At 54.0% G+C, this 26,567-nt stretch overlaps 1 protein-coding gene across 1 annotated transcript; it reads right to left on the bottom strand.

Moving 5' to 3' along the window:
• Window positions 1-525: 525 nt before the first annotated feature.
• XYLT2 (xylosyltransferase 2) lies at window positions 526-14,013 on the bottom strand. Its single transcript, XM_043584112.1, has 11 exons — window positions 13,819-14,013; window positions 7,255-7,747; window positions 6,845-7,020; window positions 6,353-6,555; window positions 5,854-5,934; window positions 5,477-5,693; window positions 5,199-5,375; window positions 4,698-4,960; window positions 4,240-4,435; window positions 3,262-3,595; window positions 526-1,743 (listed from the first exon to the last, which is right to left on the bottom strand). Exons 1-11 carry the CDS (start codon window positions 13,951-13,953, stop codon window positions 1,421-1,423), a joined length of 2,598 nt encoding a protein of 865 aa, XP_043440047.1. The 5' UTR covers window positions 13,954-14,013; the 3' UTR covers window positions 526-1,420.
• Between the last annotated feature and the right edge of the window lie 12,554 nt (window positions 14,014-26,567).

Below are 26,567 nucleotides of genomic sequence, written 5' to 3' on the forward strand. Positions count from 1 at the left end.
GGGAGGCTGGACAGACCTTTCCAGCCTGGCCCTCCCAGGTCTTGGGGCCGTGGCCACGGCCCCAAGCCACCGTGGCTCTTGCCCCTAAAGCTCCAACAGGAACGATCAGGCCGTGGCTGGGGCTGCCTCCATTCTCAAGGATGCTCCATAAGTCAGAGCTGGGCAGGAGAGTGAGGAGGGCTTGTGGGATGGGCCCTCATTATGCCAACGGCAAAGAAGCCACATCTGCAGGAAAGCGCTGGGTCAGGACCCATGAGAACTGAACTGGCTTTTGTGCCGGCCTACTGGGTGGCAACGAGCAAGTCTCCAAGCCTCTCTGGGCCTGCTTAGCCCCCAGAAAAAGAGGGAGCTGCTTCAGATGGGTTCTTGTATCCCTTCTGGCTCTTGGATTCTTAAACCGTTCCCACTCTAGGCAAATGGGACCTCCACCTTCTCACGGCTGCCAAGATATACCAGCGAAGACGTTTCCAAGGCCCGACAGTGATGGCTTCCCGACACCCAGGAGGAAAAACACAGAGGCTCGACTTAGAGAGATAGAGATATATTTCTTCTGTTGCATATTTCAGACTTCACACTGAGCTTCAGGCACAATGCTGTTCTAGGTTCTTCTGAGAGCCCTGACAGAGCCTTCTTCCCACACTGCTTGTGAGGGCTCGCCCTCCCGGGCGGGAGCCCAGGCCCTGCTTGCAGTTCTGGGTACCTGGGAGACTTTGCATTGGTCTCAGCAGGCCCTGGTGCCCTGTGTTGCCCATCAAGGGGCAGGACATGCTGGAAAGCCCTAGAACCAGCCCCACCCCTTCTTCCACGGTCCCCTGGCTACAAGAGGAGAGGCTGTCCCGCTAGAGTCCAGCTCTGCAGCGCTCCCCCAAATCACCTGTTCTCCGGGCCTCAGAGCCTGGCATGGCACTTGCACCCCTGTAGAGCCTCAGCCATGAGCACCACAGGCCCCGGCTGGGAGACGACGCCCTGGAGAGTGAGGCAGGCCCAGCCTCCTCCAGAACAACAACAGATGGGCTCGTCAGGCCCCTGCTCCCCAGAGCCATGGCCCACTTCCTGGAGCTGCCCTGAGCCCTATTGCACAATTTCGTTTCCAGTTCCTCCCCCTACCACCCGTTAAAAAAAACAAAAACAAAAACACACACAAAAAAACCCCAAGAAACCTAGAAGGAAAAGTGAGGAAGAGTGGGGCGTGGAAGCTGGAGCCCTTCTCCCCACACTCCTGCCAACCTCTGGTCCCCAGCAAAACCATTAGCAGGAAGTATGATGCCCACCTTCGCTGCCGCCCGCGCGGGTTCGTGATGGCTGGCGTGGGTGTGCTGCCTGGGCTTCTGGTTCTTGCCTGTAGGGAGGGGACGTCCCTCCGCTGTCTGTAAGGTGCAATTTCCCCCGGGGTCATCCGGAGGTGCTGGCTGGGGCCCTGCTACCTGAGTCGCCCGTCTGCTTTGACGGGCCCCAGCTCTGATTTGGGGTCGGGGAAAACAGAACTCCAGCTGGTCAGTCTGCAGAGCTCCAGGGAGGGGCAGGTGGAGGGGCCCATGGCACACAGTCCGGCCACAGACCAGAAGCCACTCAGCTCCCCATCTGTCCAGGCCTCGAGTGCCGGGCCCGTGAGCTCCGCGTGCCGGCGGGCGGCCTCCTCCGCGGGCTCTGGCTGAGGCAGGTTCAGGATGCCGCTGAGGCCCTGGAAACTCTGCTCCATGTACTCGTTGTGAGGTGGCCCGGCGTGCAGCCAGCTGGCGTCATCTGGCGGGGGAAGGGGGGGGGGGGGACACAGAATAGGTGGTAAGCATGCCCCGCCCAACTGAGGCCACGAAGGCCAGACTCTTGAGATTCAGGTCTGGGCACCCCCGCTTCTGTCCCAACTCTACCACTGAGTCACGTACGGCTCAGTGACCTATGACCTCGGGCTCATCTGCCGAACCTTCTGTGCCTGTAAAACTGTTAGTTTTATAAAATCACGGCGGTCATCTCTGAATCCCCGACTTGGGGACTAAGTAGAACGGTGGGTTCCAGGCATGACGGATGATAAGGTGACGTTCCTGTAGTGGTCTCGTCTGTGTCCCCTGTGCCCCTTCTCAACCACCTCCAGTGGTTCCCAGAGCCATGAACGGCCCCCCACTCAGGCCCTCAGCTCTGGGGCCCAGCTCGCTTGTCCAGCCTCCCTTCCCATCGCTCCTTACATCCTACTCCTGCGACTCTCTGTTCCCCTTGTGCACCAGACACCTCAGCTCAGGACAGCCCTTCTCTGTCTATGAAATTCCAGTCCATCAAGGCTCAGCTCCAACAGCGGCCTCCATCTGTCCCCATCTCCTGCATCAGGCTGGGAGTCCCAGGAGAGCAGGGGTGCGGCTTGTCTGCTCTGGATCTGCCACAGCGCCCCCCACCCTTCCTCCTCTAGATTACCCCTGCTCTGACCCACTTTCTCTGTGATAAGATGTAGCCGGAGGACGGGAACCTCTACCTACCCATTGAGCACCTGCTGACCTACTGGATACGGGCTACTTTCACCCACATGCTCATCCCTCACATCTCCCGGGCGGTGGCTGTACTAGGCCCCTCTCGAGGGAACCTGAAGTCTCTGCCTGTGTTCAGAGCCTGCTTGCTTAGCCTCAGCCAAGAGTGGGGTGGGCCACGTGACCCTGCCCACCCAGCCACACAACGGACTGAGGGCCAATCGGATCTGCTTGTCCCAAGAATGAGGAGCGGGGGCCCCAAGAGGCCCTGGTTAGTTTCTGCTGCACTGAGAGGCCACGTATCATGTACTGAGAAGCCAGAGCCTGAGGCTGACACACAGACGGGACAGGATGAGGGACAAAATGGCCCCACAGAGACAAAGCACCTCCGGTTCCCAGTGAAACCCGAGACGTTTCCTGGGTTCTGGGGGACAGCCCTGCATTCTTCCAACAATTTTCCCTTTGTACTTGAGCTAGTTTGAGGGGACTTGTTTTGCACACACCCAGGAGGTCTCCAATAGTTGTATCACTCCTACCTTACACGTAGTAAGACTGGGGCTCAGGAGGCTAAATAATTTGCCAAGGATAAAGGTCCAAGTAAAGCGTCAGCTACACCTCACAGCCAAGTCTGCCTGACTCCAAAGCTTGCCTCTCTACCCTACCTCAGTGCGGGGACACTAAGGGCCAGACCATCAGGGCCCCAACCCTGCCTCTTTCCCTACTCGAGGGTCAGCTCTGATGGTCAGCTTTTCGGGGTCACCCGCCAGGCAAATCCTATTCTATCTGGCTTCTGGGCCTAGATCCTTACCTTTCCTGAGAGGTAGTTTGCGGTTGAAGGTCAAGGGCAGCACGAGGAAGCGGGTCTCGCCCAGGGGTTCCCAGAATTGAAGCAGTCGAACAGTCCAGGCCCCTGGCCGCAGGGGCCGGCTCAGCGGGGGCTTGTACTGCGTGACCTCGGTGTCCGCGTCTACCGCGATGTCGTAAGATGTGGCCACCACGTAGGTGGGGTCAATCCACACCACGGTGGCCGTGAGGTTGGGGCCCCGGGCCCAGCGCTGCATGGCCACAGGCTCGTCCAGCGGCCCCAGCAACCCCCCAAAGTTCCGGAAAAGACGCTCCTTGGGGTCCCACTCGGTGCCGACCTGTAGGGAGGGAGGCAGCTGGGCAGGAGCCTGGGGAGCAAGTCCTCTCTACTCTGATGCTGCCTCTAACTCTCTGTGTGACCTCAGGCCAGGCACTGTATCTTTCTGGGCCTCAGTTTCCCCATTTGCAAAACGAAGGGCTTGGACTAGGATTTCCTTAGTATCTTTCTCAGCTCTCAGATTTGTTCTACACGCCTGTCCTGGCTTGCTCTGCAGTGGTGGGGGCGGTAAGGCAGAGATGAAGTTTGAGATCCTGCCCAGAGACCATCTCCGCACAAAGCCAAGGCCTCTAAGAGCAAGAGGACACTCAAACGTCTAACGGAGTATCAAAGTCCCTCCAGAAGAAAATCACTGTAGTTTCTGAAGCCTGGGCTCGTGTCGTAGAGCAGCTACGGTCCCCTCCCTGCTCACTGCACGTCCTCGGTGCACCCCAAGTGGGGAGGTGCTTCTCAGTGTGCGCATGCGGGGGAGACACAGGCATGAGCGCAGGGCATCACCAGGGTTCCATCACGGGGAAAGAGCCCACGGACTCAGTCCTGAGAGGCCCAGCCCAGTCTTTCTCCCTCCCTTGAGAGTCCCTCTCTTCCCACTACCCTGAGTCTTGCTGGGGGTCGGGAGAAAGCAAGGGGGAGGACCTGTCCCACCTCCAAACTCTGGAGCCGGCTGGCCTGGTCACTGCGCCCCAACAGCTTCAGCGACCCCTGGGGCATCAGCCACATCTCAAGCGTCTCTGCCGGCCCCTGGGCTGAGGGTTGCACCGGCTGCGTCACCAGGTAGCCCTGGAAATGGTCGTCATAGAAATACAGGTGCACGCTGGACGGCAAGCCCCTGGGCTCAAACCTAAGAAGGTTCCAGCAGGGAGAAAGGGAGATGCCATCAGCACACCCGACTGGCCTGGCGTCCCAGGGAGGGGGCTCTGGGGAGTCCCGTCCCCAGGCGCTTCCTTCGCCCCAAATCTCACGCCCCCAGCACCTGCACGCCTGGCTCTTGCCTTTCTCCCTGCCTCAGACTGGGGGCTCCCTGGGGCGGGGGCTGTCGCTTTCTGACTGACCTCCCCACGGGGCACCCTGAGGACCTGAGCTATGTCAAAAGGAGGCCTCACCTGCAGAGGGGGGTGGCCAGCGGGGGTGCAGCGGCGGCAGCATGGCGCAGGCTGAGGCGGACAAAGGCGTTGTAAGCGGTGAGCATCACATCGCTGAGCCCACTGGGGCCGTCGGCCGCGTCGTACGTGTTCTCCCAGTAGGCCTTGAGGGCCGGCGTGCCCGGGGGGTAGCTGCCATACAGGTGGAAGTCCAGGATTTCCAGTACCTCCTGGTTCACAGTCGACTCAAACTTCCGGGCGAAGAAGGTGGGTCTGGAGACTTGCTGCGGCGGGAGAGGTAAGGAGGGTGAAGGGGTCCGGAGGCCCCTTCAGATGGCGTGGCTGGAGTGGGGGCCCTCCCCGGCCTCGTGGGGCCCTTCCTGCTGCCGCCGGAAGCCCCCTGGAGCCCCAGGCGCTGCGCCAGGGGAGGCCCCCCCAGATGCTCTGGTGGGCTCACCCTGCATCCCTTCCGACCCTGGGAAGCGCGCAGAGCGGCTGGGGGCAGGGGCCACGGGGAAGCACCTGCAGCCGGAGGAAGTCCTGTGGCTTGAAGTCGTTGGGGGAGCAGCCGCACCAGTCCACGATGTGCTTGTACTGGCACTTGCAGCCCAGCCTGCGGTTCCAGTTGGTGACCCGCAGGTTGTTGTCCACGAGGCTCTGGCAGGCTGGGCTGTTCTCCAGCACCGTGTGGAAGAAGGACTGTGGGGGGGGCGGGGGAGGAGGTGGGCAGGGTGGAGGGTGAGCCTCGGGCACCCCGTCACACAGCCTCCCTGGCCTCGCCGGGGACCTGGGCCACCCACCTCCGCAGGGAGCAGCGTGTAGGTGTAGAACTGGCGCAACTGGGCCACCAGCGGGTCGTCCGTGTATACCACGTACTCCACAAAGCCGCGCGTCAGCACGAACCAGTCGGAGCCGCCATCCACCACGATGCCCGCCGGGATCTGCCGCTCGCCCAGGCGCCACATGTGCGAGTCACATTCATGGAAGAGCCGGTCTAGGCCCTGTTTCTTGATGAACCTGCGGGCGGCAGACGAGCTCGCTCGGGCACCTGGGGACCAGCGGGCCTCAGTCTGTGGTTGGTTTGCAGGCTTTGCAAACCGGCCGTGTGTGGGAGGGGCTGTGACGAGCCCCCTGGCCGGGCCCCCCCCGCCCCCCCCCGCCCGCCCCGAACCCTCACCTGGAGTTGTCCCGGCCATGTGACTTGAGGAAGTTCTTGTCCCGGTTCTTAGACAGGAAAGCCACCAGCTCCTCGTTCGTCCTAAAGAAGGGAAGGGGCGTGGGCGGTGTGGGTAGGGGGCCTGGCTCAGGCCCGGGGCACAGCCCCCTCAGCACCCTCTGCCTTCCCTCCCCACCCCTCCCTGCCTCATGGAGAGCTGTCCTAGCCACTGGCCCTGCGTCCGGATGATGCTCTGGGGTGGGGGCACCCGCAGCCTCCCTCCGCCCCTTGCCCTCTCAGCTAGCACCCAGGTCCGGGCCTCTGCCTGCTCCCTGGTCCCTTGTCACTCTCAGTCCTGACATCACCTTTCACCAGCCCCTCCCTGAACATATGGCTGTGGTCCAGGGACCGGACCCTGGGCGGGGTGGGGGGGAAGGGAAGGAGTCTATCAGGCCCCTCCCACCCCAAGCACCCCCACCGGCCACCCTCTGCTCTGCGGATTCAGAGCACTGCCCCACACCTGGTCGGGTAGTCCGTGGCACTGAGGTTGATGAAGAAGTCCCAGGCCCAGCCGGGCACCTCCAGCAGGTCCCGCATGCTGCGCAGATACATCCTCAGCAGGCTGGCCCCGCCCCAAATGGTGACCATGCGCCAGGGCGTCACCCGCACATTATCGTACCGCCGGGCCAGCTCCACCACCTCGCGGTGCAGGTAGTTGGAACGCTGGGGGTAGGTGGGCGAGACTCAGTAGCCATAGGGGACCCCTGGTATCACAGCCTCCCCACCCCACCCCCGGGACAAGTGACATGGAATGGAGAGAGCACCGGGCAGGACTCAGCTCCTAACTGGCTATGTCGCCTTGTGCTGGCCATTCCCCATGTTCTAGGCCTGCTCCCCTCTCTCTGGGCCACCTGAGCAGATCAGAGACCCTGTCCACCTGTGACCTTCTGGGTCTTGGTGCCGCTACTCAGATGCCTGTGTGGTTACCCCCCGCCCCCCCCCCCAACAGTACCTTGTCTACGTGGATGTAAAAGAAATGCTGCTCGTGGTAGACAGCCTTGAGGAGACGCTTTAGCTGGCGGATGGCACGGCCGTGAACCACCAGCATGTAGGCAATTCGGACCGGGGGGCCGTCCACGGGCTGCTGGGCCCGGACTTCGTCCCACTGGATGCCGGGGCTCATCTTCCCTGAGAGGAGAGACCAGGGGCATCAGTGAGGCCCCTCCCCAGGCCACGGGGCGGGGCTGAGATGGGAAGAGGGACCGCCCGCCCGACGCTCCCTGGTCCCAGCGCTGCCTCTGCCACTCAGCACAGGTTATCGCCGGCTTAGCCAGGGAGGTGAGCCCCTCTGAGCCTTCTTCCTCTGAGAAATGAGGTGAAGACCCTGCCACCCCTGCGCCCGTGCCTGTCTCGTACTCTTACCAGCCAGCTGGCAGTGCCGGGGCACAGCCTTGGGCATGAGGCTCCCGGCCTGGTGCAGGCACACCACGTTGGCGATCTCCTGCTGGCACTGCTTGGAGCTGGCCCGGGCCAGGGCAGACAGCGCGTCCTTGCCCACAATCTCACACTTGGGGGTGAAGCCGTTGTCCGTGGGCTGGGAGGCGCCCTCCACGCTCCCCGTGTCTCCGTGTGGCGGGAAGCCAGCCGCCCCGACCAGCGCCTCCCCGGCTGCTGCCCCACTGAGGTTCTGGCGGCCTGGGGCCTCCGGGGGTGGGGCTGGCGGGACCCGGCGGTTGGCTCTGTGCCGGCTGGTTACGGCCCGTACCACCTTGGCCACAGGCATGCCGGGGCTCTCAGCGCGACCCCGCCAGCGCCCATGTCTTCTGCCCGCACTGCCCCGCCGCCCAGCTGAACTGTCTGTGTCCTTGGAGCCCTCGCTGGGGTCCAGCGGCCGCGGCTTTCTCTGCCTTCCTTTCTGTAAGAGACAGGCAAACACAAGTCACGGGGACGGTCACCCTCCTCCTGCTCCCTTAGCTCCCTGCTGGCCCCAGCCACCCTGCACCCAGTGAGTGCTCCTCACGGGAGGACTCTGCACGAGCAACAACATCCGCCGAGTGGCTTCTCTGACCAGCCGGCCGAGGAAGTGCCATCCTACCTCCACGGCACTGTTGCACCCCTGTCCCCACATGCCCAGACCACAGGGCACCTGTGCATCCCCCCTGTGCTTGGGAATCAAATACCACCCTCTTTCCCAGCAAATACGATGTCCGCGTATGTCACAAAAGAAGGGTGGCGGGCCCGGCCGAGGACGCCAGGGTCCTACCCAGGCCTGGCTGGGAAGAGACAGGAAGAAAGCATCCCACCAACTACAGCGTTTCCACGTGGGAGTGTGGAGGCCATGCGAGTGAATGGGCCGTGCCTGGTGGGGGGGTGGGGGGAGCACCATGCTCGTCGGGCTCTCTGGGAGGCAGAGACCAAGAGGGAGTCAGAGTGCGTGACTTTCCCTGGGGGGTAAGACCCATGGGTGATGGGGGGGCGGGAGCCGGAGCTGGGCCGGCAAAGCCGTCAGACCACCTAGCAGGCCTGACTCCGGTGTTAGGAGGGGGGGCCGAAGGAAGGGCTTCAGACAACGGCGCAGCTTGGAGGGAGCCGTGGCCAGCTAATGCGAATGGCGTGGACCACTGCCACATGCCGTCACTGGCCGGAGGGTTGAGGCCGAGCCTCAAGGCGCCCGCAGCTGGAGGCTGGCCCCTCACCGCTCCTCTCGGTGGGTTCTCTCCGGGAGGGAAATCTGTCCCAGCCACCTCACCCTGCTTCCTGGCTCCCCTGCCTCTTCTCAAACTGGCACTCTCTTCCCAGCTCCCTCTGTCCCCTCCTCCACCCCCCGCCATCCCTGCACCCCATCCCACCCATCCTTCGTGATCCAGCTCCAAGCCCCCTCGTGCGAACACCCCATTTGCCCCCGAGGGTCAGGTTCCTCCGGCAGGCAGAGCTCCCAGGTGAGAGACTGTCACACCAGCCCCACCTCCCAGCGTCTGGTGGAGTAGGACACCTGGCTGCTGTCTGGCGGCTGAGACGTGGGAAGAGCAGGAGGCACTGTGTGACTGTCCCCCTGGCCACCTACCTCCTCTGAGCAGGTCCCTCAGCTCTAAAGGGGGGAGGGAGGTGTGAGCGTAAGTGAGATAGAGCACAAGATAGATAGATAGATAGATAGAGCCGTCTCCACCGGCCCTCCGCTGCTCCCTTGTGACCCTTCCGTGGGTCCCCCCGGCCCCCAGCAGTACCGCACAGGCCACAGGCCTTTTCTGGCCTGGCCTTTCAGCAGCATCACCTGCTGGTCCACAGCACCCTCCCCACTCAGCCGCCGGGTGCCTTCCCGGGGTTTCCACGGCCTCCCTGGCCGGTGTCCCTGGTCCCCCTGCTCCTACTCTGGTTTCCCGATGGTCTGTTCCCATCGCAGTAGTAGCCAGTGTTCCTGTTCAAACAAGCCCCGTCTCGCCACCCCCCTGCTCCAAACCACCCCTGGCCTCCCCGCCGAGCGTGAAACCCCAAAGCCCCTCCAGGAGCCCACAGAGGCCACAAGAGCTGCGGTCTGGCTGTCCCTCCCACCACCCTCCCCCTCTGACCTCATCTCCTACTAACCTCTCTTCACGCCCACTCTCCTCCAGCCACAGTGGCCTTCCCGCTGTCCCTCCAGGCCACTGGCCACACACTGTCCCCTGTGCCTGGAATGCCCCCCCCCCCACAGATGTCTCCATAGCTCATGCCTTGCCCCCTTCAATTCTTTGCTCAGATGGCATCTTCTCAGCAAGGCCCATCCTGACCGCTGCATTTCAACTCCAGCTCTCCCTCAGCCTCCACTTTACCTTCCCCACAGCACTTACTTCCTTCTCTTATCCTATAATGCATCCATATTTTGTTATCCCGTGTCTCTCCGCTCATAGGAATGCAACCTCCACGAGGACAGGGCTTTTGTTGTTTCCTCAACCAGTGCCTTCCAGCGCCCAGAAGCATGTCTGGCAAAGGCAGACACTCCCAAAATATTTGTCGAATGGAAGAATGAATGAATATAAAGTTCTTGATATAGGCTCAGCATTCAGTACCTCCTGACATCCTTATTATTACCGCTATTACTATCACTGGAGGAGGAAGTCAGGAGGGGCGCAAAGGCGCTCAGACATTTTGGACGCTGGGTTGAGTGAGTGTTCCCTGCCCCTCCCCTCCCTAGGCCCTTTCTCCCCTCCCCTGTCAAAACACGGCAGGCACCTCGCATGGCAGGGTCCGCGCCCCGCTCCTCCACCCAGGCGCCCGCACTCTCCGCGCAGGGCACCCAGCCGGCCCTCTGATCTCTTGAGAGGTGCCCCACGAGAGCTCCGGGCGTCTGTCCCCGTCTGAGGAGACGCTACAAGAGCGACGGGTAGGGTGGGGACGGCGCCCTGGCCTGGGCAGCCCCCAGGAAAGGAGAAAGCGGCTCCGTGGCGCTGAGTGTATGTCGACCCGGTGATGGGTGACCTGGTGGCACGGTGGGCAGAAGTCAGGTGGACAGAGACGGCAGAGCAGCTGTGGGCTCTCGGGGTGGGAGCCAGCACCAGCGAGGCAGGAAGCTGGTCAAGAGGGCAGGGCACGGGGCACAAGGCCAGGCTGGCTGCGGTGGGGGACGGGATGTGGGAGGAGATGGGCGGGCTGGTGCCCTGCACTGCAGCAGGGAGCTGGCTGACCCTGAGAAGGTCAATCCCAGAGGAAGCTGGGGGCCCTAGAGGCAGCAGTGAGGACCGGGAGGGGGCCCCTGCTGGGCAGCCAGCCCCCACCTCTGCCCCCTCCCACCAGCGTTCATGGGGGCATCCGCGGGGCCCCTACTTGTGCCCCCAAAGGGATGATCCTCAGTAGCCCGGAGGTCAGGGTCCCCTCTGATTACTGAGGGGGAGGGACTCGCCCTCTGACCTCTGGCCTGGATGCATTCTGACCTCCGAGGTGCCTCCTCCCCACTGAGGAGGCATTCAAAGTCCTCTGCCATTTCCTGGCCCTGCAGTCCTGCTTGGAATCCTTCTCTGAGCCTGGGAGGCAGACAACGCAGAATGGCTTACCCCACATCCTACCACCTTCAGGCTTCTCAGACGGTGTTTAAAGTTAAGTGGTGAGACCATGTTTGTGAAAGCTTTTAAAGCCGTAAAGTGGCTCTTTGGATGGTAATGGTCAGCCTTGGTCTGCATTCTAGCCCCTCCACAGATGGACAGAGTGTACGTCTGAAAGGCACGGTCTGACCCCAGCGCCGCTGAAACCCCTCCGATACCTTCCCACTTCACTTACAGCAAAACCCGAGCCCTCCCTAAGGGTCTCTAGGATGTGCCCCAGACTAACTCTTGAACCTTCCTCCAGGGAGCAGGCCACACCCTTCTTCCCATTCCTCGAAGGCACCCAGCTAAGCCCATTCTCCTCAGGGCCTCTGCCCAAACTCGGATGACTGGCTTCTTGAGCTCACATACCACTTCCTGCCAAAGCCTTCCCTCACCAAGCTCCACCAACCCCCTTGACACTGAGTTTCCTTTCTGCTGTCAGTCTCCCTGCACTCTGTCTGCCCTTCAGGGCCCAGGCCTTGTCTTCTTTCTTTCTTTCTTTCTTTCTTTCTTTCTTTCTTTCTTTTTAATTTTTTTAATGTTTTATTTATTTTTGAGAGAGAGAGAGAGAGAGTGAGTGGGGGAAGGGCAGAGGGAAAGGGAGAAACAGAATCTGAAGCAGGCTCTAGGCTCTGAGCTGTCAGCACAGAGCCCGACGCAGGGCTCGAACTCACGAACCGTGAGATCATGACTTGAGCTGAAGTCGGATGCTTAAGCGACTGAGCCACCCAGGCGCCCCTGCTTTGTTTATTTTTGTAGCCCCAGTATTAGCACAGCACCTGCTGCTACTAAGGAGGAGTGAACAAGTGTTTGTTGACTGACTGACTGACGGAATGGCTGGCTAATGAATCCCTATTCCCAGTGTGTAGCGCTGAGATAGTAGCAAGAGTTACTTCCTGACGGCTTAGCTTGTGCCAGGAACTCCTGCAAGTCCTTCCCAGGTATCATTTTCATTTTCATTTTTAGTCTTCATAATCACCCAATGAGAGAGGGGCTATTGTTACCCCCTCCCGAGAGGGAGCACTGATGAGGACACGGAAAGAGGTTAGGTGATTGGCCCGGGGTCTCCCTGCCACTTAGCAGCAAGGCTGGAAACACACACAGGACGTGGAGGAGGTGGGGCGGTACAACTTCAGCACCCACCTTCCTAAGCTCTATGCTAGGCTGCCTGGAAAGCCCCTAGCTCTAGCGAGGTGGCCGCTGAAGGGGTCCAAGCACCAATGGCTGCCTGGACCGCCCAACGTTTAGGTCATCGAGCATCGTTTCTGTTCCAGTCCAGTCCAGCCCTGTCAGCTTCTACCAGGAACCTGGGAGAAGGAGGTGGGGTGGTGGGACCCCAACTGCTCTACTCCCCAGTTCTCCGCCCCAGGCTATGGGCAGGGCAGCTGGGATTTGAGGCCTGGACAATCTCTTAGCCCATTAGGAGACTCACAGAGCCACGCATCTCAGGGCCATTTGTTTCTGAGAAGCCACAGCCCTCCCCACAGTGGTCACTGGCGTCTACTCACAGACTCCAGGATCAGAGGGTTCCCTAACTGCCTCAGCAGCCTAGGGCGCCTGGGAACATCTCATCTGCCCAGTCTTCTCACACTGACCCCCAAACACTCTTCGTCTTCCTCCTATTTATGGGTCCACACAGAACAAGCTCACTCCCTGTGGGTGTCACAGAGCCAGCCTCCCCTCCCCCAACCCCCCCCCCCCGCCCACCCCCCTCTGCTCCTCTTGGCGCTGTGGTCTCACCTGACTCTGTTCCAGCTCCTTCACCCTCCCAGCCTCTTGGTTCTCCCCAGAAGGGCAAGGGCAGCCCCTCTCCCAGTCTCCATACCAGGCCTTCCTGACCACTGAGATGCGGTAAGGGAAAGTGAACATGGAGCCTCTCTTGGCCTTCTGACTGCCAGGTGGAGAGGCCCAAGAGGAGATGCCAAGCAGAGTGTCTGACTCAGAGCCCTAGAGGCACCAGAACCGACGGGGTGGGGGTAGGGGCAGGGAAGCCTTGTCCTCTGGTCCACAGCTTAGGACCAGGGTTTGGACCCTCTAGAATGGCCTCAGACCCCACTGGATCCTTCCTGAACACCCTGGGAGGGGATGTGTATGGGCCTCCAGCTGAACCCAGCCACGAGTGAGTGACACTCTCAAGGCAGGGACCTGGGTACTGAGCTCGACAGGTTTGTCCCTGCTCCCGGGCCTGAGTCTCTGCTGAACCAGCTGATGCTGTCCCCATTCCCTAAGGGCTAGAGGCCCCCCTCACTCCCCCCACCCCCATTCCCTAATGTCCTGAGGCCACTCACTGGCTCACTTCTCCCGACCATCTCCTCCTGAAGACCCACGACTTTTCTTCAGACCCCAGGCTAAGAAAACCACACCTGGGGGATACACTCCCAGTTCTCTTCCTCGGGGTCACTCCCTGTTCCCTCAGTTGCTGTACTGAGTTCCAGCCCAGGGCTCCATCTCCCCATTGGCGGCAGCCCGTCAGGCGCAGCTGGGCGCCGATGCCCGGGGTCCCTCGGCCCCGCTCCTCCGCCTACGACACGCACACCCCCGCCCCCTCCCAACTTCAGAAAGTTTGGCCTGGGGCTCCCCACCTCCGAGCAGGCTCGGGCCCGGCCCCGCCTCCCGGTCCTGCTCCCCGCGCCTGACCTTCATAGCTCCCCGGGACGGAGACCACCCCACCGATACCCGCTCCTACCGCCCGGGCCCCCTGCCCGCCCGAGGCCCGGGCCTCCGGGTCACGCACCGCCTCCGCGCGCAGTCCCTGGGGCCCTCCTGGGAAAGGGGCACCAGGGGTCCGATGTCCTGCTCCCCGCGGCCGCCCGCGCCAGCACGCACGCGGCCGGTGCCCCACTTCCCTGGCCCGGGCCACCCGCAGCCCCGCCAGGACCCCGCGCGCCCCCGCGCCCGGCCTGCCAGCCTGCCCGCCCGGCCGTCGGAGCACCTCGCCCGGCTCGTCTTCCTCCAGGCCGCTGAAGCTCCACACCACCAGGCCCTGCAGCAGCAGGATGGCCAGCGCCGTGGCGATCGCCAGCTTGTAGCGCCGCACCAGCTTCTGCACCCGCGCGCTCGCCACCATCTTCCTGCCCGGGACGCGGGGCGCGCGCCCAGCCCTGCAACCCGGCCGCGGGCGCGCGCCTGGGCGCGGACGGAGCCTGTGGGCCCCCCCATAGGAGGCGGGCCTGGCGCGCGCCGGGGCGGGGCGGGGCAGGGGGCGGGGTCCACGGGCCAGAAACGCCGCGCCCCGCAGGCCAGGGGCGGAGCCTGGGGTCGCAGAGCCGCGGGCCTGGCCCGTGCGGGGTCCGCCTCCCTGGTGGTTCCTCCCCGGTCTTCGTTCGTGGCCGGGTCCCCGTGGGTGCACACCTGCTCCAGGATGGCAAACCGGCTTGCGGAGAGGTCTGCGGCCCGACCTCTGTCTTGCTCGCCGCCTGGTGTCGCGGGAGGTGGGGCAACTCAGCCCCCTGCTGATCAGCTCTCCGCCCTGGGCGCGCAGAGAATGCTAAAGCTCCCAGAAATGCCGAGTTGAGAGAGTGTATAAAAGCCACAGGCCCCTGCTTAGAAACCCTGGAGTCCGCGCCCACGGGGCAAAGTCTAACCCCCTTGACTGGCACCCGAGGCTTTGCACAGAGCCTCGTTTCCTCTTGCCTCTTCTTTTCATCCTAAGGATCTTAAGGCCTCTACTGGAGCCGGGGGTTCTCAAATTCTAGGGTTCATCGGATGCTCCTGGAGGACCATGATAGGTTCCCACCCCCAAATTTCTGCTTTGGTAGGTCGGGAGTGGGGCCCCGAGATTTAGAATTTTCAACAAGTTCCCGGGTGATGCTGATGCTGCTAGTCTGGGGTTACACTTGGAGAACCATTAGACCTTTGCATATCTGATCTCTTTGCCAAGTGCTAGCAGCTGTTGCCTGCCTCCTTCTGCCTCCCCATCAGTGACATCCCTCCCACCAAGTGCTTCCCCAACACTGTGCAGTTGAGCACTAACTACATAGCGGGTCGTGATTTCTCTGGGATCCTGCCTAATTCACCTTTGAATTCTTGTCTTGACATTGGACACTTAGCCGTGCTCAAGAAATGTTTCAAAAGAAAGAGGAGGCGAAGCCCAACTTGCTGTTTAACCAGCTGACCCTAACAGTTTTTGAGAGTCTGGCATGTTCAAGCACAGTGTAGACAAGGTCTAAACACCCACAGCCCTCCCCTGAACCTGGCATGTCCACAGAGAGAGGGCCAAGAGGAGGGAAAGCAGTGCCCACCGAAAAGTGCATGCCCAGCCAGTGCCAAACACCGTGGGGACGAAGCAATAAAAAGAGCAAAACCAAATTGGAGGATTGAAAGTAAAGACTTTAAGGGGCGCCTGGGTGGCGCAGTCGGTTAAGCGTCCGACTTCAGCCAGGTCACGATCTCGCGGTCCGGGAGTTCGAGCCCCGCGTCAGGCTCTGGGCTGATGGCTCAGAGCCTGGAGCCTGTTTCCGATTCTGTGTCTCCCTCTCTCTCTGCCCCTCCCCCGTTCATGCTCTGTCTCTCTCTGTCCCAAAAATAAATAAACGTTGAAAAAAAAATAAAAAAAAAAAATAAAGACTTTAAGATCCACTACAGAGTGGTCTGGAAAAAGAAATGGTTAATACATGCATATATATATATATATATTTTTTTTTTGAATGTTTATTTATTTTTGAGAGAGAGAGAGAGAGAGAGAGAGCAAGAGGGGAAGAAGCAGAGAGAAGGAGACACAGAATCCAAAGCAGGCTCCAGGCTCCGAGCTGTCAGCACAGAGCCCGATGCGGGGCTGGAACTCACCAGCCCTGAGATTATGACCTGAGCCGAAGTCCGATGCTCCACCCACTGAGCCACCCAGGTGCCCCTATATATATTTTTTAAAGCAATGTAAATGTTGCAAGTGGCCAGGAGATAAACCTGGTGAGGGAATTCTAAGCTGTGTTGAGTACAGGAGATCCAGTATTTGATGGCACTTAAATTTAAGACCTACTTTAATCATCTCCTGCCCCTTTGGTATTTGTAATCATTCCATTCTTCAGCGTTAGTTAAGTGGGAGAATTGTAAACAATGTTTCAGATGACAGTTTGGCTACTTAAGAGAACCTATACCTCAAGGATTTTGGAAAACATCAGTTGACACGCCAGCAATTGATATGTTAATTAAATATTGATCTTGTGTGCTCATTAAATCAGGTCCCCTAGGGACTTCTACCTGCCAATACTGCCCCCCCCCACACACACTGTGAAAATAGCTTTATTTTCCAATGATTATTTAAATAATATATACTCATCGTATAACATTTAAAACACAGAAAAAATATAAGGAATAAAGTAAAAGTCACCTGCAATCCCATCCCTCAAGATGATCATCATTAATATTTTGGTGACCCTCTTTCCTGCCATTTCTTTATGCGTACATAATTTTGCACAGATGGGGTCATATTACGTGGTTTTCAAATATTTTCAAGGGTTTTTCTCACTTTCCCACCATGTTAACAGCTTGGTTTACTTCCTTGCTTCTTTCTTTCTTTCCTAATTTCCTTCCTTACATCTTTCTCCTAATAACACACACACACACACACACACACACACAGACTTTTTTGGTGGGGGGGGGGAGGAGTGTCATTATATTAAAAAAATTGAATCATATTACACTCACTTCTCTGTATTTTGCTTCTTTCCCTTAACCATAAATACATAGTAGAAAGTCCCCCAAGTCGGATGAGACAGGTGTAAACCATTCTTTTTCTATTTATTTAATTTTTATTTTTACACGTTTTATTTGTTTGTGAGAGGGCTAGCGGGGGAGGGGCAGGGAGAGGGGGACAGAGGATCTGAAGCAGGCTCTGTGCTGACAGCAGCGAGTCCGATGTGGGGCTCAAACTCACAAATCGCGAGATCATGACCTGAGCTGAAGTCAAGACTGAAACGACTGAGCCATTCAGGTGCCCCTAACCCATTATTTTTTTAAATGACTACATAATATCCCATCCCTTCTTTTTTTTTTTTTTCTTTTTTTAAGGGCCATCTTTTTTTTTTTTTTTTAAGTGTATTTTTGAGAGAGATGGAGAGAGTGTGAGCGAGGGAGGGGCAGAGGGAGACAGAGAATCCCAAGCAGGCTTCAGGTTCAGTGCAGAGCCCAGCTCAGGGATCGATGCCCTGACTGCAAGATCATGATCTGAACCAAAACCAAGAGGCAGACACTCAACCAACTGAGCCACCAAGGCACCCCTCCATCCGCCCCCCCTTTTTAAAAATTTTGAATGTTTATTTTTAAGACAGACAGACACACAGAGTGCACGTGGGGGAGGGGTAGAGAGAGGGAGACACAGAATTTGAAGCAGGCTCCAGGCTCTGAGCTGTCAGCACAGAGCCCATGCGGGGCTTGAACGCGTGAATGGTGAGATCAGATCTGAGTCGAAGTCAGATGCTTAACCGACTGAGCCACCCAGGCGCCCTTATCTTACCTCCATCGCTTCTTGAATGGGCATTCACTTGGTTTATAGCTTTTACCACTACCAACAAGGCTTTGGTAAACCTGGTTCTATGCCTATCCCTATGCACTGACGCTTTTATTTCTATGGTAGAGTTTCCCAGAAAGGGCTTGGGGGGGGGGGGGGGGGGGGGGGGGGGCGGGGGGAAGGAATTTTAAATCTTTTTTTTTTAATGTTTATTCATTTTCAAGAGAGAGAGAGAGAGAGAGCAGGGGAGGGGCAGAGAGAGAGAGAATCTGAAGCAGGCTCTAGGCTCCAAGCTCTCAGCACAGAGCCCAATGGGGGGCTCGAACCCACAGACCACGAGATCGTGACCTGAGCTGAAGTCAGACGCTTAACCGACTGAGCCACCCAGGCACCCCAAGAATTTAAAATCTTAATAGCATTGCCAACTTGCTTTCCCCAAATGCTGTGACAATTCACATTTCCAACAGCACTGTCCGAGAGTGTTAATTTTCCTTTCAGCGGCAGATTTTTATCTTTTTTTTAATGTTTCTTTATTTTTGAGAGGGAGGGGAGGGGCAGAGAGAGAGGGAGACAGAGGATCTGAAGCAGCCTCCATGCTGACAGCAGGGAGTCCCATGCAAGGTTCAAACTCATGGCACCATGAGATCATGACCTGAGCTGAGTCAGACACTTAACTGACTGAGCCACCCAGGTGCTCTGTTTTTAATTTTTGCTAATCTGATAACTGAGAAGTGACCTCCTTGGTTTTTTTAATTTTCGGTTCTCTGCTGGGGGGAGCGTATTAATTGGTTTCTTGACTGTTTGGATTTGCTCCTCCCAAAACAGCCTCTTCACCGTCTTCCTGAGTTTATCCATTGCAATTGCATTATTTATCTTTTTCTTATCCATTTTAAGGGGTTTTCATCGTTTTAAAAATTGAAAGTGTCCCTCAATTTATCACAGCACTTGGACTTTTTCAGACCTTTCTAAAAATATTTAACTTTATGGAGGATCAAGTATGCTTCTCTTGTTTTATGGCTTCTCGTTTTCCGTTCTGGTGTAGCAGATGTCTCCTGTCCTTCATGAGGAACTCGGTGTCATACATTTTCTCCTCCGATTTTTATCTTACATTTTTACATTTACGTCTTTTTTTTTCTTTTTTCTTTTTTTTAATTTATTTATTTTTGAGACAGAGCATGAACAGGGGAAGGTCAGAGAAAGAGGGAGACACAGAATCTGAAACAGGCTCCAGGCTGTCAGCACAGAGCCCTACGCGGGGCTTGAACCCACGGACGTGAGATCATGACCTGAGCCAAAGTCGGACGCTTAACCGACTGAACCACCCAGGCGCCCCTACATTTACGTCTTAACCCACCTGGAATTTGTTTTGTGTTATGGTATGACTTCTGCAGAACAAAACTTCTGCAGAGGTGCAGAAGTCTTTATTTAGCATTTCTTTTCGGTTACTCTCTCAATACCCGTTTAGATTTTACTAATTTTTCTAAGACACTTGCTACTGAGCTATAACATGCATAGATTGATTTAGATTTGACCATAGAAAATGCGAGGTTCGGGGCGCCTGGGTGGCGCAGTCGGTTAAGCGTCCGACTTCAGCCAGGTCACGATCTCGCGGTCTGTGAGTTCGAGCCCCGCGTCAGGCTCTGGGCTGATGGCTCGGAGCCTGGAGCCTGCTTCCGATTCTGTGTCTCCCTCTCTCTCTGCCCCTCCCCCGTTCATGCTCTGTCTCTCTCTGTCCCAAAATAAATAAACATTGAAAAAAAAATTTTTTTAAAAAAAAAGAAAATGCGAGGTTCATTGCTCCCCACGGTCTCCTCGTTTCTTCCGGTTCCCCTATAACGTCCATCCTTTTATTTTTCCTTTTATTGTAGAGAATTCTTGAAAAGACAAAATGGCTCCTTAAAACTCAGAGCAGGAAAAACATTTTTTACGTTTGTTTTTTTAAAACATTTTTTACATTTTAAGGGGACTGCTTGTATGACAGTCTTTCTTGTGTGAAGGCTTTCTCCTTAGTCTCGGTTTTAGGAGCTATTTATAAGACCTGGATGCTGAATGTTTTCAAATGCATTTTCAACAGCTAGCGTCCAAACTTGGCTCAGGACCAGAGGGTGTGCAGGGCCCTGCAGTGAAGCCTGGAGGCTGTGCCTCCCAGCATCTCCCCAAGCTCTGTCTTCTGGCCTTCTTCTGGTTTCCACTTCTCCGTCTGGTTCTCTTGGATGGACACTTCACTGGACTGTCTGTTGGGCCCGGTGCTGGCTTCATCCCGCGATGCTACCTTTGGGACACCTTGCCAACCCACGGCCAATACAGCTCTGGGTCCCGGGGCTTCTGCTTGTCAGGAAATAAGTTCCAACATCTATTGAAATGATCCTGTGGGTTTTTCTTAGGCGACCTGTTGAGGTAATGGGTTATTTAAAAAACAAAAAACAATTTCCACATATTAAAACATTTTTTTACATCTCTTAGGGTAAATGTAACTTGGTCTTATCAGATTTTTTTTTTTAATTTTTTTTTCAACGTTTATTTTTGGGACAGAGTGAGACAGAGCATGAACGGGGGAGGGGCAGAGAGAGAGGGAGACACAGAATCGGAAACAGGCTCCAGGCTCTGAGCCATCAGCCCAGACCCCCACGCGGGGCTTGAACTCGCGGATCGCGAGATCGTGACCTGGCTGAAGTCGGACGCTTAACCGACTGCGCCACCCAGGCGCCCCCAGATTTTTTTTTTAATTGTAGTATAGGTTGAATTGGATTTGCCAGTATTTGAGTTTAGAATATTGGCATCTGTGGTTACAACATAGCCCGACCTACACCGGAGGCTGCAGACTGGTGACTCATGGGACTTGTTTGTTTCAGCAGCCCAGGGCTTTGAATTTCTTTTTTGCGTTTGTTTATTTAAGTCCTTTCTACACCCAACGCGGGGCTCGAACTCACGACCCTGAGATGAAGAGTCATACGCTCTTCCGCTCTTCCGACTGAGCCAGCCAGGTGCCCCTGAGGTGTCTGGATTTGAATTTCTCTCTAGTTCCAGCACCTCCCACTTTCCCCTGTCATTTCACACCTAAGCAACTTCACCCATTTATACTCCTTTCTGGCTTATAGACACTTGTATTTGAAAACCCTAGTCGATGGTTTTCTTTGTCCTTTTTATTTTTTGGTAAATCTGAGAGTTATATCAGTTTACAACACAAATCGAGGAACATTCTTTCCTTATTCTGTGTTTGAAATAATTTATACAACAATAGACACTGCTGTTCCTTAAATGTTAGAAAAGCCTTGTCAGAAACAAAACAAAACAAAACAAAACACCCAAAAAAAACCATGTAAACCAAGAGTCTTCAAGGAGCTAATTCTTTGACAACTTCTTTTTTTTTCCCCCTCTTGGTTATTGGCCTGTTCAGAATTTTGTGCTGAAATTTTGGGCCGGTCCTGAAATTCGTGAATCTCTTTTCAGGAGAAGGATTTAAACACTCCACTATGTCTCTTTTGTTTTTCGTTCTCAGTTATTTTGGTTATAGTGTATGTCAACGGTATGAATTGTTCCAAAAATGAAAAGGTCAGATCGCTTATCTTTCTGTTTAACCAGTTGAGGGCCCATGTGCAGGATTAGCTTTTTCTTGGTCTTCTGAGTTGTCTAAAAAGCCCGTGCTGGGCACATGCAGTTCACAAAAGGAGGGGGGGGGGGGTGTGGGCAGCTGGGTTTCCACCTCCAAACAGGAGAGCACTTTGGTTGGAACCTTCTGCTCCTGCAAATCATTTTGCTGCCACGTGGAGGCGGTGTACGAAGCTGGTCAGTAATTAAAAGGTGCCCAGAAGGGCTTTTCCTAGTTTGACCCACAGCCCTGCCCAGCCCACTAAACCCACACGAAAGCCCATTACTTGTACTTCCACGGTTGTGGTTTCAACACCCATCTCTTTAATCCCCAAACTCTATCTGCCAGCACGTTTTCACTGTGAGAAGCAGAAACTCCATCTCCGAGTGACTTAAACAAAAACGTTAACGGGAGGAACGTTGGAGAGTTCGTGCTTTGACATACTCTCTATGTTCCAAACGCATGCAAGAGACAAAAAGGATAAACAGACTAACACAAACAAACCAACAAAAACAAAACAAAACAAAACAAAACAAAACACCAGGATAAACATCTCACTGGAAACCAAGATGGCAAGTAGAGCCAAAGTCAAGGGCCTACGGAGTAGTGGAAGCTAAAATGTTGCACATGAAATAGAGGATAAAGCCAGACTCTCTGGCTAAAGCCAGGGACTGGAGTAAAGCCCCTGATTTGTGAAAAAGCGGCTGGAAAGCATGGCAACTGGGGTGCCTGGGTGGTTGAGCATCTGAATCTTGATTTCAGCTCAGATCATGACCCTAGGGTCATAGGAAAGAACCCCGAGTCAGGCTCCCCACTGAGCGCGGAGCCTATTTAAGTCTCTCTCTCTCTCTCTCTCTCTCTCTCTCTCTCTTTCTCTCTCTCCCTCTGCCCCCTCTCCCCGGCTTGTGCACACTCTCTCTCTTTAAAAATAAATAAATAAATAAATAATTTTTAAAAAGGATGGCAACTGGGGTGCCTGGGTGGCTCAGTCCATGGAGCGTCCGACTTCGGCTCAGGTCATGATCTCGCAGTCCGTGGGTTTGAGCCCCGCGTCGGGCTCTGTGCTGACAGCTCGGAGCCCGGAGCCTGGTTCTGATTCTGTGTCTCCCTCTCTGTCTGCCCCTCTCCTGCTCACACTCTGCCTCTCTCTGTCTCAAAAATAGATAAACACATTAAAAAAAAAAAAGGATGACAACTGACCAGCTCTTAGGGGCTTTGGCGGAAACTGCGGGCCTGAGGAAGCAGCATAGCAAAGACAGCTTCACGGCCAATAACTGGGTAAGCCCTCCCCTAAGCCCATGACTGAGTCTGCAAGACCCCCAAGTCGGTGAAAAGCACAAGTTCACAGCTGCCGTCACAAGACCAGTTCTGGAATCATCTTGTGGATGCAGTCACAAAACTAAAACCACCAGACAAGGAAGAAGAGAGAGAGAAAAACATAGCATAAAGTAAAAGCAAAAACTCCCAGCCATAATGAGCCTATAAACTAAAATTCCAAAGCACGTGAAGAAATCAAATGCTAAATAAACCAGCCAACTCAACAACTGAAATATGCACTCACAGATGAGATTCATTTTCGGACTAATCTGGCAAAGACTTGAAAATAAGGATGCTCAGAGAGATAAATGAGGACATCATTTGACAAACAAGAAATTATGAAACAATGCAGATGAAAATAAACCGAACATATAGAAATGAAATATAAGTGGGGCACCTGGCTAGCTCAGTCGGGAGACTACGTGACTCTTGACCTTGGGGTTGTAAGTTCAAGCCCCACATTGAGTAGACGTTACCTAAAAAAATCTTTAAAAAAAATGAAATGAAGTATAAGCAACAATAAGTCTCAGAAATAGGGGCACCTGGGTGGCTCAGTTGGTTGATTTGGGCTCAGGTCGTGATCCCATGGTTAGATTCTCTCTCTCCCTTTGCCCCTCTTGCCTGCTTGCTTTCACTCTCTCTTTCTCTCTCTTAAACAAAACATGAGGGGCGCCTGGGTGGCACAGTCGGTTGGGCGTCCGACTTCAGCCAGGTCACGATCTCGCGGTCCGGGAGTTCGAGCCCCGCGTCGGGCTCTGGGCTGATGGCTCAGAGCCTGGAGCCTGTTTCCGATTCTGTGTCTCCCTCTCTCTCTCTGCCCCTCCCCCGTTCATGGTCTGTCTCTCTCTGTCCCAAAAATAAATAAACGTTGAAAAAAAAAAACAAAAAAAAAAAACAAAACATGAGGGTTACTGGAGGGGTTGTGGGAGGGGGGACAGGCTAAATGGGGAAGGGGCACTAAGGCATCTACTCCTGAAATCATTGTTGCACTGTATGCTAATTTGGATGTAAATTTTAAAAAATAAAAAATAAGCAAAAACAAAGACAAAAAAACTCAGAGATAAAATTTAGTCATGAAATAAAAAAATATCTCAAAAGATGGGATGAATTTCAGACTGGATATAGTTAACAATAAAATTAGTGAATTGGATGATAGTTTGGCAGGATATACATAGAATTCAGCAAGAAGAAATAGAGAAATTCAAAAGAAAACAGTTCAAAGAACAGGAGAATAGATCTAGAGCCTCTAATAGGATTTACAAAGGAAAAGAATGAAGAAAATGGCAGGGAAATAATATTGAAGGTTTGATAGCTGAGATTATTCCAGAGTTGGAGAAAAAACTCATAACATACAATAGAGATTTTATTTTTTATCCAATCTCATAAGCCATATCTTCCTAAGTGTGTTTAATCCATTCATATTTATTGCTGTGAGTGATCTATTTGAACTTTCTTCTGTTATTATGCTATATTTTCTCCTCACCTTCCATTTTCTCCACATTTTTTTCCTCCTTTCCTACCTTCTTTTGAATTGAGAAAGTCTATTTTCCTTTTCTCTCCTAGCAGTACCAGGATTGGTATTGTTTTTGTCAACTGATTTGAGCTTTCTGGGTTTTTTTGTTTGCTTGTTTGTTTGCTTGTTTTTATATCTTCTTGTGTGTTAATTGCCTTCTATGCACCTCTTTGGTGAAGGAGGGATTCCTTCCCTAGGGTTATTGGGATGGCCGAACACATGATGCCCAATTCTGGGCAGTTTATTAGTCACATATACTCACTGCCCAGGGGAGGGGAAAACAGTACACTGTGCAGGGTCATAGGAGGTTTGTGTTCAGGAACAGAGTGTACCAACAGGCCGTGCAAGGCAGGCTTTACACTATCAAAGGGGTGTGATAACCCCTGGTTTTCAAGGGAGAACATTATTGGCTTGTTTGAATAATTATGCAGGCTAGCAGGGAACTGAAACTTGTTCCTCAGGAATAAGCCGCACCTGCTCTTGGTGCCCCTGATAAGGAGAGTTCTTTGGCCGGGGGACCTTATTTGAGGAGCAAAGTGGGGAGGGGAACTTGGCGGTCAGGCCATTCAAGGTCCTCCTCATTTCATCACATGCCAAAGCAGCACTTAAAATTGTTGTTAATTTCCTTTCTAGTGCTGTGTAGACTGTTTACTGTAATGCTCAATAATTTAGAAGGAAAAAATTAGAGTTCTTTGTTCATCCTACTCGCGTTTACCTTGAAGGTTTTCGGATGTTGTGGATGTGATATTTAATGATCATAGTCTGCAGGGAACTATGATTTTAACTCCCTGTTGTGGAAAATCAGTTTGCCCCCATTCACTCCCACTTTTTCTTCTTTCTTTCTTTTCTTTTTTTTTTTTATGTTTATTTATTTTTGAGAGAGGGAGACAGTATGAGTTGGGGAGGGACAGAGAGAGAGGGAGACACAGAATCCGAAGCAGGCTCCAGGCTCTGAGCTGTCAGCACACAGCTCGATGCGGGGCTTGAACTCATGAACCACGAGTTTGTGACCTGAGCTGAAGTCGGATGCTCAACCAACTGAATTACCCAGGCGCCCCTCTTTTCTTTCTTTTTTTTTTTTAAGTGTAAAAAAAGTTAGAGAGAGAGGGAGAGGGAATCCCAAGCAGGCTCTGCACTGCCAGCGAGGAGCCAGCCTCGGGGCTGGATCTTACAACCCTGAGATCATGACCTGAGCCAAAATCAAGAGTCAGAGCCTTCATCGACTGAGCCACCCAGGCACCCCTTGTTTATTTGTTTTAATTTCAGTTAGTTAACGTGCAGTATTACATTAGTTTCAGGTGTACAATATAGTGATTCAACATGTACATCCATCACCTGGTGCTCAGGTGCTCATCCCGACAGGTGCCTTCCTCAATCTGCATCACCTAGTTCACCCATCCCCCCCACCCACCTCCCCTCTCGTAACCATCAGTTTGTTCTCGATGCTTAAGAGTCTGTTTCTTGGTTTCTCTCTCTTTTTTCCCCTCTGCTCATTTGTTTTGTTTCTTAAATTCTACATATGAGCGGAATCATATGGTATTTGTCTTTCTCTGAGTCATTTTGCTTAGCATGATACCCTCTGACTCCATTCACTTGGTTGCAAACGGTGAGATTTCTTTCTTTTTTTTTTTTTATGGCCGAATAATATAGAATTAACCAGCTTTGACAGTTTGTTTTCTTCCCTCCACATTTTTCTCTCTGCTCTCATAAATACATGCAGATGTAAGCCCTGAATAGGTCCCCTCTACGTTTCACAGAAATGGGATCACGCAGAAATGATTCAACTCCTTGCTTGTTAACATCATTGTATCCCAGACACTGTTCTAGGTTTATTTCATCACAGACACTCTTCCAGGTTAATGTATACATAGCTAATTTATTACAAACAGCTACGCGATGTCCACTACTTTAGTATGGATATACCGTCATTTATTAAACCATGAACTAGCTATTGGACATGTTGATCATTGCTAACTACTTTGCCATTACACACATTGCTCTAAGAACCACCTGAGTTCATATTTCCTCCCATACTGTTGTCTTTACTTTTGTATATAGATTTGCAAGAGTGAAATGAGTGTGTACATTTCAATTTTGGAAAAAGACATTACCAGAAGATTGTAATATCTGAATCCTTCTGAGAATATATGAAAGTGGTCCTTTCCCTAGACCTCTTAGCAAGGGCTTCCAGGTGGATTTTTTTCTCATTCACGAGTCCCTGCATCTGGGTTTTTTTTCCTGTAGTTTCCTACCAGGACATTTTCAAGAGGAGTTTTTGATTTATTCAAGGAAAGTACTCGGGAGGGATTATTTTTTAAACAACTTCCGCACCTAAGAAGGTCTTTTTGTTGGCCTTCATTCATGAATGACAGCATGGCTTTTCCTTTAGGTTTTCTACATCAGTGGATTTCAAACCCGGGTCACAACGCACTCAATTTAATACACTGCGGTGGCATTTGAAAAAGCATGGAAGGACAGAGACAAGAATAGAAAATATTGAAGTGCACTGAAGGTAACTTTTGCATCATGAATGTCTGAAGATCTAAGTAAGAGGTACATTTAGAATTGTTGTATCTTTTGTCCATACTTATCTATGGTTTACAAAGCACAATGTATTTCTTTTTTCATATTTTTTTTGAAAGAGAAAGAGAGAGAGAGAGAGAGAGGAGCATGAGTGGGGGAGGGGCAGAGAGAGAGGAAGACACAGAATCCGAAGCAGGCTCCAGGCTCTGAGCTGTCAGCACAGAGCCCAACGCAGGCAGGGCTCGAGCTCACGAACCCCGCGGTCATGACCTGAGCCAAAGTTGGACACCTAAT

This window comes from Prionailurus bengalensis, chromosome E1 (assembly GCF_016509475.1).
Source record: "Prionailurus bengalensis isolate Pbe53 chromosome E1, Fcat_Pben_1.1_paternal_pri, whole genome shotgun sequence".
Taxonomy (NCBI): Eukaryota; Metazoa; Chordata; class Mammalia; order Carnivora; family Felidae; genus Prionailurus; species Prionailurus bengalensis.

Coding starts and splice junctions, on each gene's coding strand:
- XYLT2 (XM_043584112.1), bottom strand. CDS start 13,953: ATGGTGGCGAGCGCGCGGGTGCAGAAGCTGGTGCGGCGCTACAAGCTG. Junction 7,021..7,254: donor CCGGCACTGCCAGCTGGCTG/GTAAGAGTACGA, acceptor CTCTCCTCTCAG/GGAAGATGAGCCCCGGCATC. Junction 1,744..3,261: donor CAAACTACCTCTCAGGAAAG/GTAAGGATCTAG, acceptor TTCCCCCGCCAG/ATGACGCCAGCTGGCTGCAC.